Below are 14,708 nucleotides of genomic sequence, written 5' to 3'. Positions count from 1 at the left end.
TTCGGGTGCACCGGTTTCCCCCACAGTCCAACGACATGCGGTACAGGTGAATTGGGTAGGCAAAATTGTGCGTAGTGTATGAGTGTGAATGAATGTTTCCCAGAGATGGGTTGCAGCTGGAAGGGCATCCGCTGCGTAAAACATATGCTGAATAATTTGGCGGTTCATTCCGCTGTGGCGACCCCAGATTAATAAAGGGACTAAGCCGAAAAGAAAATGAATGAATGAATATTGACATTTATCTTTATAGAATTTTAAGCATCATTACTCCAGTCTTCAGTGTCACATGATTGAGAATGATTTTAAGAAACATTTCTTATCAACATAGTATATTTTCAGTGTATCCGGAAAGTTATCATAGCGCTTCACTTTATGTTACAGTCTGATTCCAAAATGCATTAAATTCATTTATTTCTTCAAAATTCTACACACATACCACATAATGACAATGTGAAAAAATATTTTTTAAAATTGTTGCAAATTTATTAAAAATAAAAAACCTGAAAAATCACATGTACGTCAGTATTCACAGCCTTTACTCAATACTTTGTTGATGAACCTTTGGCAGCAGTTACAGCCTCAAGTCTTTTTGAGTATGATGCCACAAGCTTGGCACACCTGTCTTTGGGAATTTTTGCCCATTCCTCTTTGCAGTACCTCTCAAGCTCTATCAGGTTGGATGGGAAGTGACGGTGTACAGCCATTTTCAGATCTCTCCAGAGATGTTAAATAGGATTTAGGTCTGGGCTCTGGCTGGGCCACTCAAGGACATTCACCGAGTTGTTGTGAAGCCACTCCATTGATATTTTGGTGGTGTGCTGTTTTGGTGATTGTCCTGCTGGAAGATGAACCGTCGCCCCAATCTGAGATCAAGAGCACTCTGAAGCAGGTTTTCATTCAGGATGTCTCTGTACATTGCTGCATTCATCTTTCCCTCTATCCTGACTAATCATCCAGTTCCTGCTTCTGAAAAACATCGCCACAGCATCATGCTGCCACAAACATGCTTCAATGTAGGGATGGTATTAGCATGGTGATGAGCTGTGCCTGGTTTTCTTCAAACGTAACGCCTGGCATTTACTCCAAAGAGTTCAATTTTAATATCATCAGATCAAACCAGACAATTTTGTTTCTTATGGTCTGAGAGTCCTTCAGATGCCCTTTGGCAAATTCCAGGTGGGGAGTGGCTTCTGTCTGGCCACTATACCATGCAGGCCTGATTGGTGGACTGCTGCACAGATGGTTGTTCTTCTGTAAGATTCTCCTCTCTCCACAGAAAAATGCTGGAGCTCACCTCAGACAGATTGACCATCGGGTTTTTGATCCCCCTCCCTGACTAGGGCCCTTCTCCCCTGATCATTTAGCTTAGATGGCCGGCCAGCTCTAGGAAGAGTCCCGGTGGTTCCAAACATCTTCCACTTACGGTTGATGGAGGTCACTGTGCTTTTTCTGTTTTTCTGTTACCTTCCCCAGACTTGTGCATCGAGACAATCCTGTCTCGGAGGTCTACAGGCAATTCCTTTTTCTTCATGCTTGGTTTCTGATTTGACATGCACTATCAACACTGGGACCTTATATAGACAGGTGTATGCCTTTTCAAATCATGTCCAATCAATTGAATTTACCACAGGTGAACTCAAACTAAGCTGCTGAAACATCTCAAGAATGATCATTGGAAACAGAATGTACCTAAGCTCAATTTAGAGCTTCATGGCAAAGGCTGTAAATACTTATGTACATGTGAATTTTCAGGTTTTTTTATTTTTAATAAATTTGAAACATTTAAAAAAATCTTTTTTTTCCACATGAAGCTCTGTGAATACATTCCGGATGCACTGTATTGATAATATATACTATTTTAGCGAAAATTGCGGTACACTTGTTATACTCCAGATATCAGTGTACATATAGTTAAGGTTTAAGATGTCCAAAACACAGAACCCTAAATACTACAATTTTTACATACTTGAAAAACTTCTTTCACATTCCACAGAAGAAAGTCTTAACTACATACATTCATTTAAAAAGTAAAAAAAAAAAAAACCTGTAAGCTCTGTGGTGTAGCTCCGTGATCGCATATGTAGGGGGCTTCGTTTAGTAAAAGACTGAGATGTTAGATGTGTGGGGGATTCCATTAGAGACGTATTTGGGCTTCGGGGGACCTGCAAACAGAAGACGCAATCAGCATTAAAAGACAAATAATCGCTCATCTGAGATTTAGCAGGTGAAGAAGCATGCATCAACACTTCATTGACACACGGAGCATTGATTATTCTAATGAATTTGACTTTCATTTCAGAGTTAATCACTTCTCACAGAAGTTAACCCCCGCTTTTGGGCAGCCCTCTTCCGACCTCTTTATGCAGCCCAAAGGACCAAGCCGTCCCGGGAGACACCTGCAAATACCCAGAGTTGGACCATGGGCCATATGGCCGTTCAACGCCGGCGCAGACCTGGACAGTCTCGTCCAGCCTGGCACCTCTTTGTGTTTAAAAAGGGATCATTTGTCCCGATGGGCTTTCAACCAAGGCTGAACCTGGACGCGGGCGTCCCACGCGACACTTTTACCACAGGAGACAGGGATCATTTGTCCCAATTGGGGCTTAGCAAAGGCTGAACCTGGACGCGGGCGTCCCACGCGACACTTCTAACAGAGGAGATAGGGATCATTTGTCCCATTCGAAGCTATGTTTTATCACACAGATAGAGGAATAATAAAGACACTGAACACCATATGACCTTTATTGTTCAATTTTTATTTAGGAAGATTCAGAGTCTTCGGTTGCTTCGAGGGGGCGTTTCCCCTTCGAAGGCGGCCATGGCAGCGTCCTCCTGCTAGTTCCCTCCTGAAAAAGAGAAAAGGCCAGTTACCTAACACCACACGTCCCTCTGTTGAGGTCCATGCCAAAAAGGAACTGATTTACCATGGGTGACCCGGGACTCTCTGCCCTCTGGCGCCCCTTCCTTGAGTGGCGTTCTCTGCCCGCTGCCTCCTCCTCCTCCTCCTCCTCCTCCTCCTCCTCCACCAAGGCCCTCTCGAAGAGTCTGCGGTGCTCACGTGCTTGGAGAGGGCCTAGGTGAAGCGCGTAGAACTTGTCTGAGGTTGAGGTATCGTGGCACATGAATTGGGCCACCTTCCTGCGATCCTCGGAAGAATGTGAATTCTTTGCCTGCGTCAGAGACAGACAGACAGACAGAGACTTTTTGGGGTCAAAGCCGCTGGCAGTCATGGGGGTCAGCGGGGGGGGCACTGGCATAGATACTCACGTGGGTCGCGATGGCAGTTCGGACGTCAGTGAAGGTGGGCTTGCCGGGAAGCCCCATGCTGGTCCATGCAGATTGAAAATATTTGTTCAGGGTTCGACAGGGACTGGGTCTGGAAGTAAAAAAAAAATAGGAGGCCTGGCTCCCCCCGGGGAGGCTAGCCCGCAGCTGCAAAAACCTCCGGAACCAGCTGTATTCTTCCTTGTTGAGAGACAGCTGAGCCGCGCCGAAGGCTCGGTTTGTCTTGTGCGTGGTGATCTGGGAAAATCAGAGAGAAGATGAGTGAGCCCTACCACTGGTGGCCGCCACATGCAACGTCCCACTCACGTTTATGACATAGGCGGACTCGTCCGGGCTTCTGGAAGCCTCTTGGACCTCCTGGATGGTCAGGTTCTGGAAGACCCCACAGCGATGGCCCGTGATGCAGGTCAGGTAGCCGGTCAGGTAGCCATAGAAGCGCCACTGCTGCCTGGTGTCTGGGCTGGACTCGAGGCCGTCTGACGGAGGGAGGTTAGGGGTTAGACTTTTCCAACAAACCATGTTTACACCACCAACGGTTTTAAACTTAGCAATAGCCGCTGGTGCCCCAAGGCAAAAAGATAATGTCTGCTCCGGGGCGCCAGCGGCTCGGTCAAACCGAGCGACGTCAGCGTACCCACCCCTTAACCCCCGAATTCGGGGGTTAAGGGGTGGGTACGCTGACGTGGCTTGGTTTGACCGAGAGCCGCTGGCGACCCGGAGCAGACATTATCTTTTTGCCTTGGGGCATCGAGCCACGTCAGCGTACCCACCTCTTAACCCCCATTCGGGGGCTAAGGGGTGGGTACGCTGACGTGGCTCGGTTTGACCGAGAGCCGCTGGCGCCCCGGAGCAGACATTATCTTTTTGCCTTGGGGCACCGAGCCACGTCAGCGTACCCACCCCTTAACCCCCATTCGGGGGCTAAGGGGTGGGTACGCTGACGTGGCTCGGTTTGACCGAGAGCCGTTGGTGCCCTGGAGCAGAAGAGGGAAGAACGGAGAGCAGGTCAGCGTTTCCACCGCCACTGGTGGAAACGCAGACCGGCGGGGACCAAACACTCACCTAGAAGGGCAGGTATTTTTCTCCCAGCCGTCCGATGGCAGCGTAGCAGGGTGGCTTTGGAGATGAGTCTGCCTTCTTTGGCTTGCTTGGTCCTAACCTCGTGCACCACGACGCGGCGGCGTATGCCGCGAATGAGAGCTCGAAGCTCCCTGCGAATCAGCACCAGGGTGGTACTGGAGAGGCGGCAGGAGGCCGGCGGGGTTTCGGAGAGATAATCCAGGAACTGCGCCACGTTCTTCAGGTAGTGCTGCCTCGTGGGCTCGGCCATGCCCGTTTGGCCTAGCAGGGCAGACCAGGCTCGGATGCGCGCCGGTTGGTTGAGGAAGGACAAGGTTTCTGGGTCCGCGTGGCCTGTCGCCATGAAGCCTAGGAAGGCCTTGACCCTCGCCAGTTTGGAGGCCACGTTATTCCGCAGACGGGCGGTGGGCTCGCTCCCCAATTGGAAACCCTCGAACTCTGCCAAAAGCAAGTCTGCAGAACGGGGGCGAAAGTCAAAAGTCAGCCTAGACGACATACACCCACCACCAGCCCAACAGAGAAGTGCCATAACCATACTCAACTCAAGGCGCGGGCGTGGTCCGGGTACGGGTACTTTGTTGGATCGTAGGCTTCCACAGGCCCGGAGGCCGCCCGGAGACCTCGGGCCGCCCCTCGCCCGGGGGCCGGCCCTCGCCCGGGGGCGGGGTCGGGGGATGGTGCCGGCGGGGCAGGACACGACCTTGCCCGCCTGCTCTTCCTCCCCTCTTCCCCCCTCCTCAACTCTCGATAGCGGCGGGCGAATTGGAGCTGGGCGGACCTCACCTTGTCCACCTGCTTGCGGAGCTCTGAGAGCTGGGCCTGTATGCGCTCCGTTGCGAGCCTGCAGCGGGGGTCGGCGCAGGGACGCTCGGCTTCCGGGCCGTCTGGTTCCCGTTCCTCCTCGGAGGACGACGCCAGCCGAGACACCACGGGTACCGTCGGTTGAGTGGACCGCAACCACCGCAACTCTCGAGCCACTTTCCGACGCCTCGCTCGGCCCATAGCCTCCTTCCTGGCCGAGACGGAGAGCTCGGCGTGCTGCTTCAGGTGTCTGTCTAGGCGGGCCGGCGTCCTCCGGCAGCCGGGCACCGGGCACGCCGTCTTCCGCATGTCCACGCGCCCAGCGGCGAGCGCCAGCAAAAGCCTCTTCTCGTCCGCGTTCGACACCTTGTGAACCGCAGACAGGTGCGGCGAGAGGCGGCTGTAGACGTTGAAGCAGAGCGCACATTCGGCCATGACCGTCCAAGACCAAGGCTGGAGGGAGAGAGACCCACATGCCGCGTGGAGCGGTTTAAAAGATGGCGGACGAAGCGTCCGCTTCCGCGTCAGCGACGCTGGTTCCCCCTCCCCCTCTTAAAGGGGAAGGACCGATACCTACGAGATCCCTTTGATCCAACTTGTATGGAAGCAGTTGTTACGACTTTTGGTGGATTTTTGTCCCAGGAACAACGCACCATTTCAGGCAGCCTCACCGTGCCAGCAGCGGGGACTTTCGCTGCTTTTTGATTTATTCCCCTTTTCCCACACAAAGGGATGGGCATGAGCCCCGCCGAACACGCACCGTTTTGGGCAGCTTGTACTGCGCCAGCCCGCAGGGGGCTTTTTTGCATAAAGCTTTTTATCGTTCCCTTCTCTGCCCCCACAAAGGGATGGCATGAGCCCGGCCAAACACGCACAGTTTTGGGCAGCTTGGACTGCGCCAGCCCGCGGGGGGCTTTTTGAATAAGCCTTTTTATAGTTCCCTTTTCTGCCCCCACAAAGGGATGGCATGAGCCCGGCCGAACACGCAACGTTTTGGGCAGCTTGGACTGCACCAGCCGCGGGGCCTTTATACATGGCTTTTTCCCACTTTCAAAGCAGTGTCGTAGAACCCCATCGAGCACGCACCTTTTCCGGGGCTCACCGCATCATGAACCGCAACCATCAAAAAGGAGGGGCCAGACCGTAAGCCCGGACACCACTGACCCCGGCTTGTTTCACCTCGCCAGAGACTACTAGCGGCCACCCTCCGCCTCCACCAGCCACCCCCACACACCTCCGGGGGAGAGGGGTAGGGGGGGTCAGGTGGGGCAGGGGAGACCGCCGAGGGCCGGCAAGGATAAACCCGAAGGGGTGGGCGTGCTTGCGGACGGGCAGGAGACGCAGCACTGGTCACGCACACACACAGGGGCTGGAGCCAGCACCAGCCCGTACCCCACACGGCCCCTGGGCTCGACACACCACGCTGGAGACTCTACCGAGCCCACCTACCACCCCCAGCCCTTGTTCCAGGGCGAGGGCGGCGCGGACTGAGAATCAGCAGGGGGGGGGACAAAGCACAGGGGGTCAGGCGGGCGGGCTGGCGGGCAGAGCGCCGGACATGCTCTTGGTCAAAACCAGACGGGCCATTTGAGTTTTTTTTCCTCCCACAGATAGAGGCGGGAAAGGGGGGGGTTGTGTGCGGAGGGACACCCCCCCACGCCTCCCTCACAGCACGCCCGAGGCAGGGAGGAACCAACCACACCCATAGAGGCCGACCCACCCATGTTGGGGCAGGTGTGCCGGGCAGGGGCCTAACCCATGGGGCGTCAAAACAAGCTCCTATCGATCAGCGTGCTTGGTGCAGGCGCGAAATGGTCAAAACCTAAGTCCAACTTTCTCAAAGCTGCCCAACCGTCAGAACCTAAGTCCACATTTCTTCGCCGTCGCCGAATTCTCGATGGGAGGTCAGAGACAATCGGCGCCGGACAGGCACCTCCAGGCGCGGGACGTCCCGAAAAAGGGGTCTCCCTTCGGGCATGGCTTGGCGGGCTGGGGCCTGGGTCTCATAAAGTACCCCGGTGAGCGTCGCCAAGCCCTTGCCACCGGCCGTTCCCGAGACCAACCATCTTCATCATGGCCCCAAATGGACTTTGGTTTCAAAAGCTTGCTGGAAAGACCTACCATCATCCCAAATGCTGATGCTGACACCCAGGGCCACCGCTCCCACCCCCTTTCCCCCAGGGCCCACACCCTTTCCGGGGGCAGGGGCCCACGTCAGAGGGGCTGGAGCCCCTGACTCCCAAGGCCACCACTGACAGCCCCTTTCCCCCAGGGCCCACACCCTTTCCGGGGGCAGGGGCCCAGGTTAGAGGGGCTGGAGCCCCTGACTCCCAAGGCCACCACTGACAGCCCCTTTCCCCCAGGGCCCACACCCTTTCCGGGGGCAGGGGCCCACGTCAGAGGGGCTGGAGCCCCTGACTCCCAAGGCCACCACTGACAGCCCCTTTCCCCCAGGGCCCACACCCTTTCCGGGGGCAGGGGCCCAGGTTACAGGGGCTGGAGCCCCTGACTCCCAAGGCCACCACTGACAGCCCCTTTCCCCCAGGGCCCACACCCTTTCCGGGGGCAGGGGCCCACGTCAGAGGGGCTGGAGCCCCTGACTCCCAAGGCCACCACTGACAGCCCCTTTCCCCCAGGGCCCACACCCTTTCCGGGGGCAGGGGCCCAGGTTACAGGGGCTGGAGCCCCTGACTCCCAAGGCCACCACTGACAGCCCCTTTCCCCCAGGGCCCACACCCTTTCCGGGGGCAGGGGCCCACGTCAGAGGGGCTGGAGCCCCTGACTCCCAAGGCCACCACTGACAGCCCCTTTCCCCCAGGGCCCACACCCTTTCCGGGGGCAAGGGCCCACACCCTGTCCAGGGGGCCGGGGCCCAGGTTACAGGGGCTGGAGCCCCTGACTCCCAAGGCCACCACTGACAGCCCCTTTCCCCCAGGGCCCACACCCTTTCCGGGGGCAGGGGCCCACGTCAGAGGGGCTGGAGCCCCTGACTCCCAAGGCCACCACTGACAGCCCCTTTCCCCCAGGGCCCACACCCTTTCCGGGGGCAGGGGCCCACGTCAGAGGGGCTGGAGCCCCTGACTCCCAAGGCCACCACTGACAGCCCCTTTCCCCCAGGGCCCACACCCTTTCCGGGGGCAGGGGCCCAGGTTACAGGGGCTGGAGCCCCTGACTCCCAAGGCCACCACTGACAGCCCCTTTCCCCCAGGACCCACACCCTGTCCGGGGGCAAGGGCCCACACCCTGTTCGGGGGCCGGGGCCCAGGTTACAGGGGCTGGAGCCCCTGACTCCCAAGGCCACCACTGACAGCCCCTTTCCCCCAGGGCCCACACCCTTTCCGGGGGCAGGGGCCCACGTCAGAGGGGCTGGAGCCCCTGACACCCAGGGCCACCACTCCCACCCCCTGTCCCCCAGGGCCCGCACCCTTTCCGGGGCAAGCACCGGGCCCAAAGGGTCTTCTAGTTTGACACCTGCTCACCAGCAGACCCCGGGCACCCCACACTTAAGCCACGAACATTGACTTAGCTAGTGGCACTCGCTACGCAGACGTGCCGCTGGTGAACCATCTGGATGTGGGGAACCACCCTCTCCATCACCTCGCCCGTACTGTGGTACAGAGATAGCTCGGGGGCACCAGCCTTTCCCACTACCGCCACCCGGCGCAGTGCTCAATTTGTTGAGGCGGCTGGGGTGCACCAGCGGCACGTAGTTCCAGGGGCGTTCAATATGGGAGTTTTGTGCTTGCCTTCTTCCAGTGTCGGACGTTCGCCCCGGCCAAGGCCAAGGCCAAGGCCAAGGCCAAGGCCAACAGCACTGGCCGGGTTCGGGGCACTGTCTTTGGGCAAGACTTAAATGTCTGAACCGCTTGGTTGGGGCGGGACCCCCACCCTCCAAGGCCAACGGCGCTGGCCTGGATCGGGACACTTTTGTGGGCAAGCCTTTAATGTCTGAACCGCTTGTTTGGGGCGGGATCCCTACCCCCCCAATGCCAGCGGCGCTGGCCGGGATCGGGGCACTATCTCGGGGCAAGCCTTTAATGTCTGAACCGCTTGTTTGGGGCGGGATCCCTACCCCCCAATGCCAGCGGCGCTGGCCGGGATCGGGGCACTATCTCGGGGCAAGCCTTTAATGTCTGAACCGCTTGTTTGGGGCGGGATCCCTACCCCCCAATGCCAGCGGCGCTGGCCGGGATCGGGGCACTATCTCAGGGCAAGCCTTTAATGTCTGAACCGCTTGTTTGGGGCGGGACCCCCACCCCCCAATGCCAGCGGCGCTGGCTGGGATCGGGGCACTGTCTTTGGGCCTGACTTCAATGTCTGAACCGCTTGGTTGGGGCGGGACCCCCATGCCCCCAATGACAATGGCGCTGGCCGGGATCGGGACACTTTTGTGGGCAGCCAGCCAAGCCATTGACCCCCCTGGGTCGTTCAAACGCAAAGCCGCCAAAACCTAAGTCCACATTTCTACGCCTTCCCCGAATTCCAGATGGCAGGTCAGAGACAATCAGCCCCAGACAGGCACCTCCAGGCGCGGGACATCCCGGAAAAGGGGTCTCCCGTCGGGCATGGCTTGGCGGGATGGGGCCTGGGTCTCACCAAGTACTCCGGTGAGCGTTGACACTAGCCACGCGAATTCTCGCTCAATCAACTGTGTCACTGGTGCCCCTGGAACCCCCCTCGCCGCACCAGAGCCAACAGTGCTCGCCCGGGGTCGGGGCACTGTTCCTGGGTAAACCTGCAATGTCTCAGCCCCTTGGCTGGGTTTCCCCATGCCCACGGGCGCCCTCCAGCTCGCCCGGGGTCGGGGCACTGTTCCTGGGTAAGCCTGCAATGTCTCAGCCCCTTGGCTGGGTTTCCCCATGCCCACGGGCGCCCTCCAGCTCGCCCGGGGTCGGGGCACTGTTCCTGGGTAAACCTGCATGTCTCAGCCCCTTGGCTGGGTTTCCCCATGCCCACGGGCGCCCTCCAGCTCGCCCGGGGTCGGGGCACTGTTCCTGGGTAAGCCTGCAATGTCTCAGCCCCTTGGCTGGGTTTCCCCATGCCCACGGGCGCCCTCCAGCTCGCCCGGGGTCGGGGCACTGTTCCTGGGTAAACCTGCATGTCTCAGCCCCTTGGCTGGGTTTCCCCATGCCCACGGGCGCCCTCCAGCTCGCCCGGGGTCGGGCACTGTTCCTGGGTAAGCCTGCAATGTCTCAGCCCCTTGGCTGGGTTTCGCCACGCCCACGGGCGCCCTCCAGCTCGCCCGGGGTCGGGGCACTGTTCCTGGGTAAGCCTGCAATGTCTCAGCCCCTTGGCTGGGTTTCCCCATGCCCACGGGCGCCCACCAGCTCGCCCGGGGTCGGGGCACTGTTCCTGGGTAAGCCTGCAATGTCTCAGCCCCTTGGCTGGGTTTCCCCATGCCCACGGGCGCCCTCCAGCTCGCCCGGGGTCGGGGCACTGTTCCTGGGTAAGCCTGCAATGTCTCAGCCCCTTGGCTGGGTTTCCCCATGCCCACGGGCGCCCTCCAGCTCGCCCGGGGTCGGGGCACTGTTCCTGGGTAAGCCAGCCTGGCCATTGAACCCCTGGTTCGTTCAAACGCAAAGCCGCCAAAACCTAAGTCCACATTTCTACGCCTTCCCCGAATTCCAGATGGCAGGTCAGAGACAATCAGCCCCAGACAGGCACCTCCAGGCGCGGGACATCCCGGAAAAGGGGTCTCCCGTCGGGCATGGCTTGGCGGGATGGGGCCTGGGTCTCACCAAGTACTCCGGTGAGCGTTGACACTAGCCACGCGAATTCTCGCTCAATCAACTGTGTCACTGGTGCCCCTGGAACCCCCCTCGCCGCAACAGAGCCAACAGTGCTCGCCCGGGGTCGGGGCACTGTTCCTGGGTAAACCTGCATGTCTCAGCCCCTTGGCTGGGTTTCCCCATGCCCACGGGCGCCCTCCAGCTCGCCCGGGGTCGGGGCACTGTTCCTGGGTAAACCTGCATGTCTCAGCCCCTTGGCTGGGTTTCCCCATGCCCACGGGCGCCCTCCAGCTCGCCCGGGGTCGGGGCACTGTTCCTGGGTAAGCCTGCAATGTCTCAGCCCCTTGGCTGGGTTTCCCCATGCCCACGGGCGCCCACCAGCTCGCCCGGGGTCGGGGCACTGTTCCTGGGTAAGCCTGCAATGTCTCACCCCCTTGGCTGGGTTTCCCCATGCCCACGGGCGCCCTCCAGCTCGCCCGGGGTCGGGGCACTGTTCCTGGGTAAGCCTGCAATGTCTCAGCCCCTTGGCTGGGTTTCCCCATGCCCACGGGCGCCCACCAGCCCGCCCGGGGTCGGGGCACTGTTCCTGGGTAAGCCTGCAATGTCTCAGCCCCTTGGCTGGGTTTCCCCATGCCCACGGGCGCCCACCAGCTCGCCCGGGGTCGGGGCACTGTTCCTGGGTAAGCCTGCAATGTCTCAGCCCCTTGGCTGGGTTTCCCCATGCCCACGGGCGCCCACCAGCTCGCCCGGGGTCGGGGCACTGTTCCTGGGTAAGCCTGCAATGTCTCAGCCCCTTGGCTGGGTTTCCCCATGCCCACGGGCGCCCTCCAGCTCGCCCGGGGTCGGGGCACTGTTCCTGGGTAAGCCTGCAATGTCTCAGCCCCTTGGCTGGGTTTCCCCATGCCCACGGGCGCCCTCCAGCTCGCCCGGGGTCGGGGCACTGTTCCTGGGTAAGCCAGCCTGGCCATTGAACCCCTGGTTCGTTCAAACGCAAAGCCGCCAAAACCTAAGTCCACATTTCTACGCCTTCCCCGAATTCCAGATGGCAGGTCAGAGACAATCAGCCCCAGACAGGCACCTCCAGGCGCGTGACATCCCGGAAAAGGGGTCTCCCGTCGGGCAGGGCTTGGCGGGCTGGGGCCTTGGTCTCACCAAGTACCCCGTCGAGCGCCGACACCACCAGCCACGCTAATTCTCACTCACCCAACTGTGCCACTGGATCCCCAAATGGACTTGATTGTCTTTTCAAAAGCTGGCTGGAAAGACCAACCATCATCCAAATGAGGCTTTGTTGTTCCAATCAATTATTTTACTTCCTCTAGGAAGGTGAAAGCGAGGAGAGGAACTTTATCGGAAAGTTACTCGGACTCAGGTGTCTGTGTAAAAACTCAACTCTCAGACTTCAATTACACCATTGGCACTTCATTTAAATAGTAAAGTGACCACGCGAGTTAATGAAACAGCGCTATTTAGTTTTCGTGCAAAACAAGTGTGCCGACTTTAAACACACAAAAACCGAGCGTGCTAATCTGCTGAAATAAGAGGAAAGAATTTGCTAATCACGGCCTGACTCTTAATTACTTAGGTTAATTGTAGCCTGCGGATTTTCTTTGAAAAGGCTACTCACTCTTTAAAAGGCCTGTGACAGAAAATGCCATGATGATATCAGACACAAATCCAAGAGCTGCCTTTTATACCATGACAGCTTTGATATTTGCACCCCTGGACGCATTATTGTTTTAGAAAACACAGGGAAAGAAACAAGAGGGAGAATTGATGTTTTTACTTCAGTCAGAAAAACAGGTGGACATTTTGACATGGCTGTCTGTCTCCTATAATCAACGCCCCCGCAGAGGAAATATTATTTCTTAGGTTCTTGAGTATACCTCTACATTTGACAGGTATAATAATAAAAAAATGAAATAAAACAGGTGCATATATATTAGTTGTTCTGAGCTAATGTGTCATGTCCTTGCAACAACTAATCAAAAATGAAAACAAAAATAAATTAAATTCTATGAAAATTACTTAATATCACCCACCACGAATGGAGCCTGAGGGGCTGTCTCTTTCTGAAATGTGTAGGGCCCCAGTTTGAGGTGGCTGAGTCGCTGTCTGGCCTCCTCGGACAGCTGACACATTTTACGGTGAGTGTAAGGTGATGGAGCTCGGCTTCTAGACGCAACTGTTGACTTTTCATATCCACAAGATGATACTTTGTCTGCTTTCTTCTTCTTAGCACTAGAAAGGCAAGTTCTCACAGGAGTGGGCTCAGCAGAGGATCGACCATGTGACTGCATGGGGGAAAAATATTTTGAAAAGATGAAGCTGTATTAGATCTGATACATATACAGTTGAAGTCAGAATTAATAGCCCCCCTGAATTATTAGCCCCAGTTTATTTTTTCCCCAACTTCTGTTTAACGGAGATAAGATTTTTTTTCAACACATTTTTAAACATAATAGTTTTCATAACTTATTTGTAACAACTGACTTATTTTATCTTTGCCATGATGACAGTAAATAACATTTTACTACATATTTGTCAAGATGCTTCTATATAGCTTAAAGTGACATTTAAATGCTTAACTGGGTTATTTAGGCAAGTTAGGGTAAATATGCAAGGTATTGTATAACGATGGTTTGTTCTATAGACTATTGAAAAGAAATATAGCTTAAAGGGGCCAATAATTTTGACCTTAAAATGGTTTTTTAAAAAATTAAAAACTGATAAAAAAAATATTTTCAGACATACTGTGAAAATTTACTTGCTCTGTTAAACATCATTTGGGAAATATTTAAAGAGCCCATATTATACATGAAATAGGGTCATATTTAGGTTGTAAGGGTCTCCAACAACAGTCTAATATGCATGCAAGGTCAAAAAACACTTTCATGGTCTTATAATCTGCATTTATTTTTACCTAATTATCCCAGCGACTCCCATATGAATCGTTCAGCGATTCATTTGTTCCCAAACCCCTCCTCAGCGCGAAGCTAATTTGCGCTGATTGGACCGATGACAGCCTGCTGCGATTGGTCAACGACACTGACAGGCTTCAGCGCGAGACAGAGTGAAACGCCCAGCAGATAATCAACAATATAAAAGTAGTCACAGTGCACACACGCTTCATAGTGGATTTTGGCTGCCAGTGGGTGAATGTAAATACAGACGATGGACTAGAAAATACCGACGACTAACTATTTTATCAAGCAAAAAGTCCAAGAACTGGCGAGGAGATCTCCTAGCCTATCACAGGCTACCTGCTCTTTTCACACACACACACACACGGCCGGCGCGTCCATAGCGGCGACACCTCCCTCACCACCCACATCCTCAGCGAATAATCGAGTAAGAGTTTGATCAAAGGCTTATGAGAACTGAAAGGCTACAGTGCTTCACATGTTTTTTTTTTGTGAATTTCTGACTAAAAACTGGACAAAAGGTGGATTGGATTACTTGTTGGCGGAAATTGAGACACTGCTCGCTGCAGAGCCATTTGAGCTCCAGCGAGGGGGAGCTTGAGCTCTCGCTCCTCCTCCTGTAAGCTGTTTTGATCCGTAAACCCACCCCACCCCTAATCCCAACCCCCAGTGACATCACTCGTAGAAGAATTGCAAGGAAGGAGGAGCTGGAGCTCAAGCTCCCCCTTGCTGGAGCTCAGCTCTGCCCAAGTGACTCTGCAGTGAGCACCACTTGGAAATTGATCGCACTGGATCAGTATGTCATGTGGCGGGAAGTGGTTGTCCACGCACTGCCCGTACAGTTGTAATTATCACCATTGTCGAAGACATAGTACTGAGCTATAAAGAC

At 55.8% G+C, this 14,708-nt stretch overlaps 2 protein-coding genes across 3 annotated transcripts in view; both read right to left on the bottom strand.

The window, feature by feature from the left end:
• Positions 1-14,708, bottom strand: part of spata6 (spermatogenesis associated 6) — a 33,808-nt gene that overhangs the window by 13,888 nt on the left and 5,212 nt on the right. For both annotated transcript variants that reach the window (XM_056463898.1, XM_056463899.1), the window contains exons 7-8: positions 12,938-13,189; positions 2,045-2,162 (exon numbers count right to left, since the gene is read on the bottom strand). In XM_056463898.1, coding sequence (XP_056319873.1) covers positions 2,045-2,162; positions 12,938-13,189 — 370 coding nt within the window. The remainder of the gene's footprint in view (positions 1-2,044; positions 2,163-12,937; positions 13,190-14,708) is intronic.
• LOC130233729 (uncharacterized) lies at positions 2,736-6,200 on the bottom strand. Its single transcript, XM_056463897.1, has 5 exons — positions 4,348-6,200; positions 3,592-3,761; positions 3,268-3,522; positions 2,925-3,170; positions 2,736-2,846 (listed from the first exon to the last, which is right to left on the bottom strand). Exons 1-5 carry the CDS (start codon positions 5,639-5,641, stop codon positions 2,760-2,762), a joined length of 2,052 nt encoding a protein of 683 aa, XP_056319872.1. The 5' UTR covers positions 5,642-6,200; the 3' UTR covers positions 2,736-2,759.

Source organism: Danio aesculapii, chromosome 8 (assembly GCF_903798145.1).
Source record: "Danio aesculapii chromosome 8, fDanAes4.1, whole genome shotgun sequence".
Lineage (NCBI taxonomy): Eukaryota > Metazoa > Chordata > Actinopteri > Cypriniformes > Danionidae > Danio > Danio aesculapii.
The sequence above is the reverse complement of the archived record's forward strand: the minus strand, read 5'-3'. Positions and strand labels throughout refer to the sequence as shown.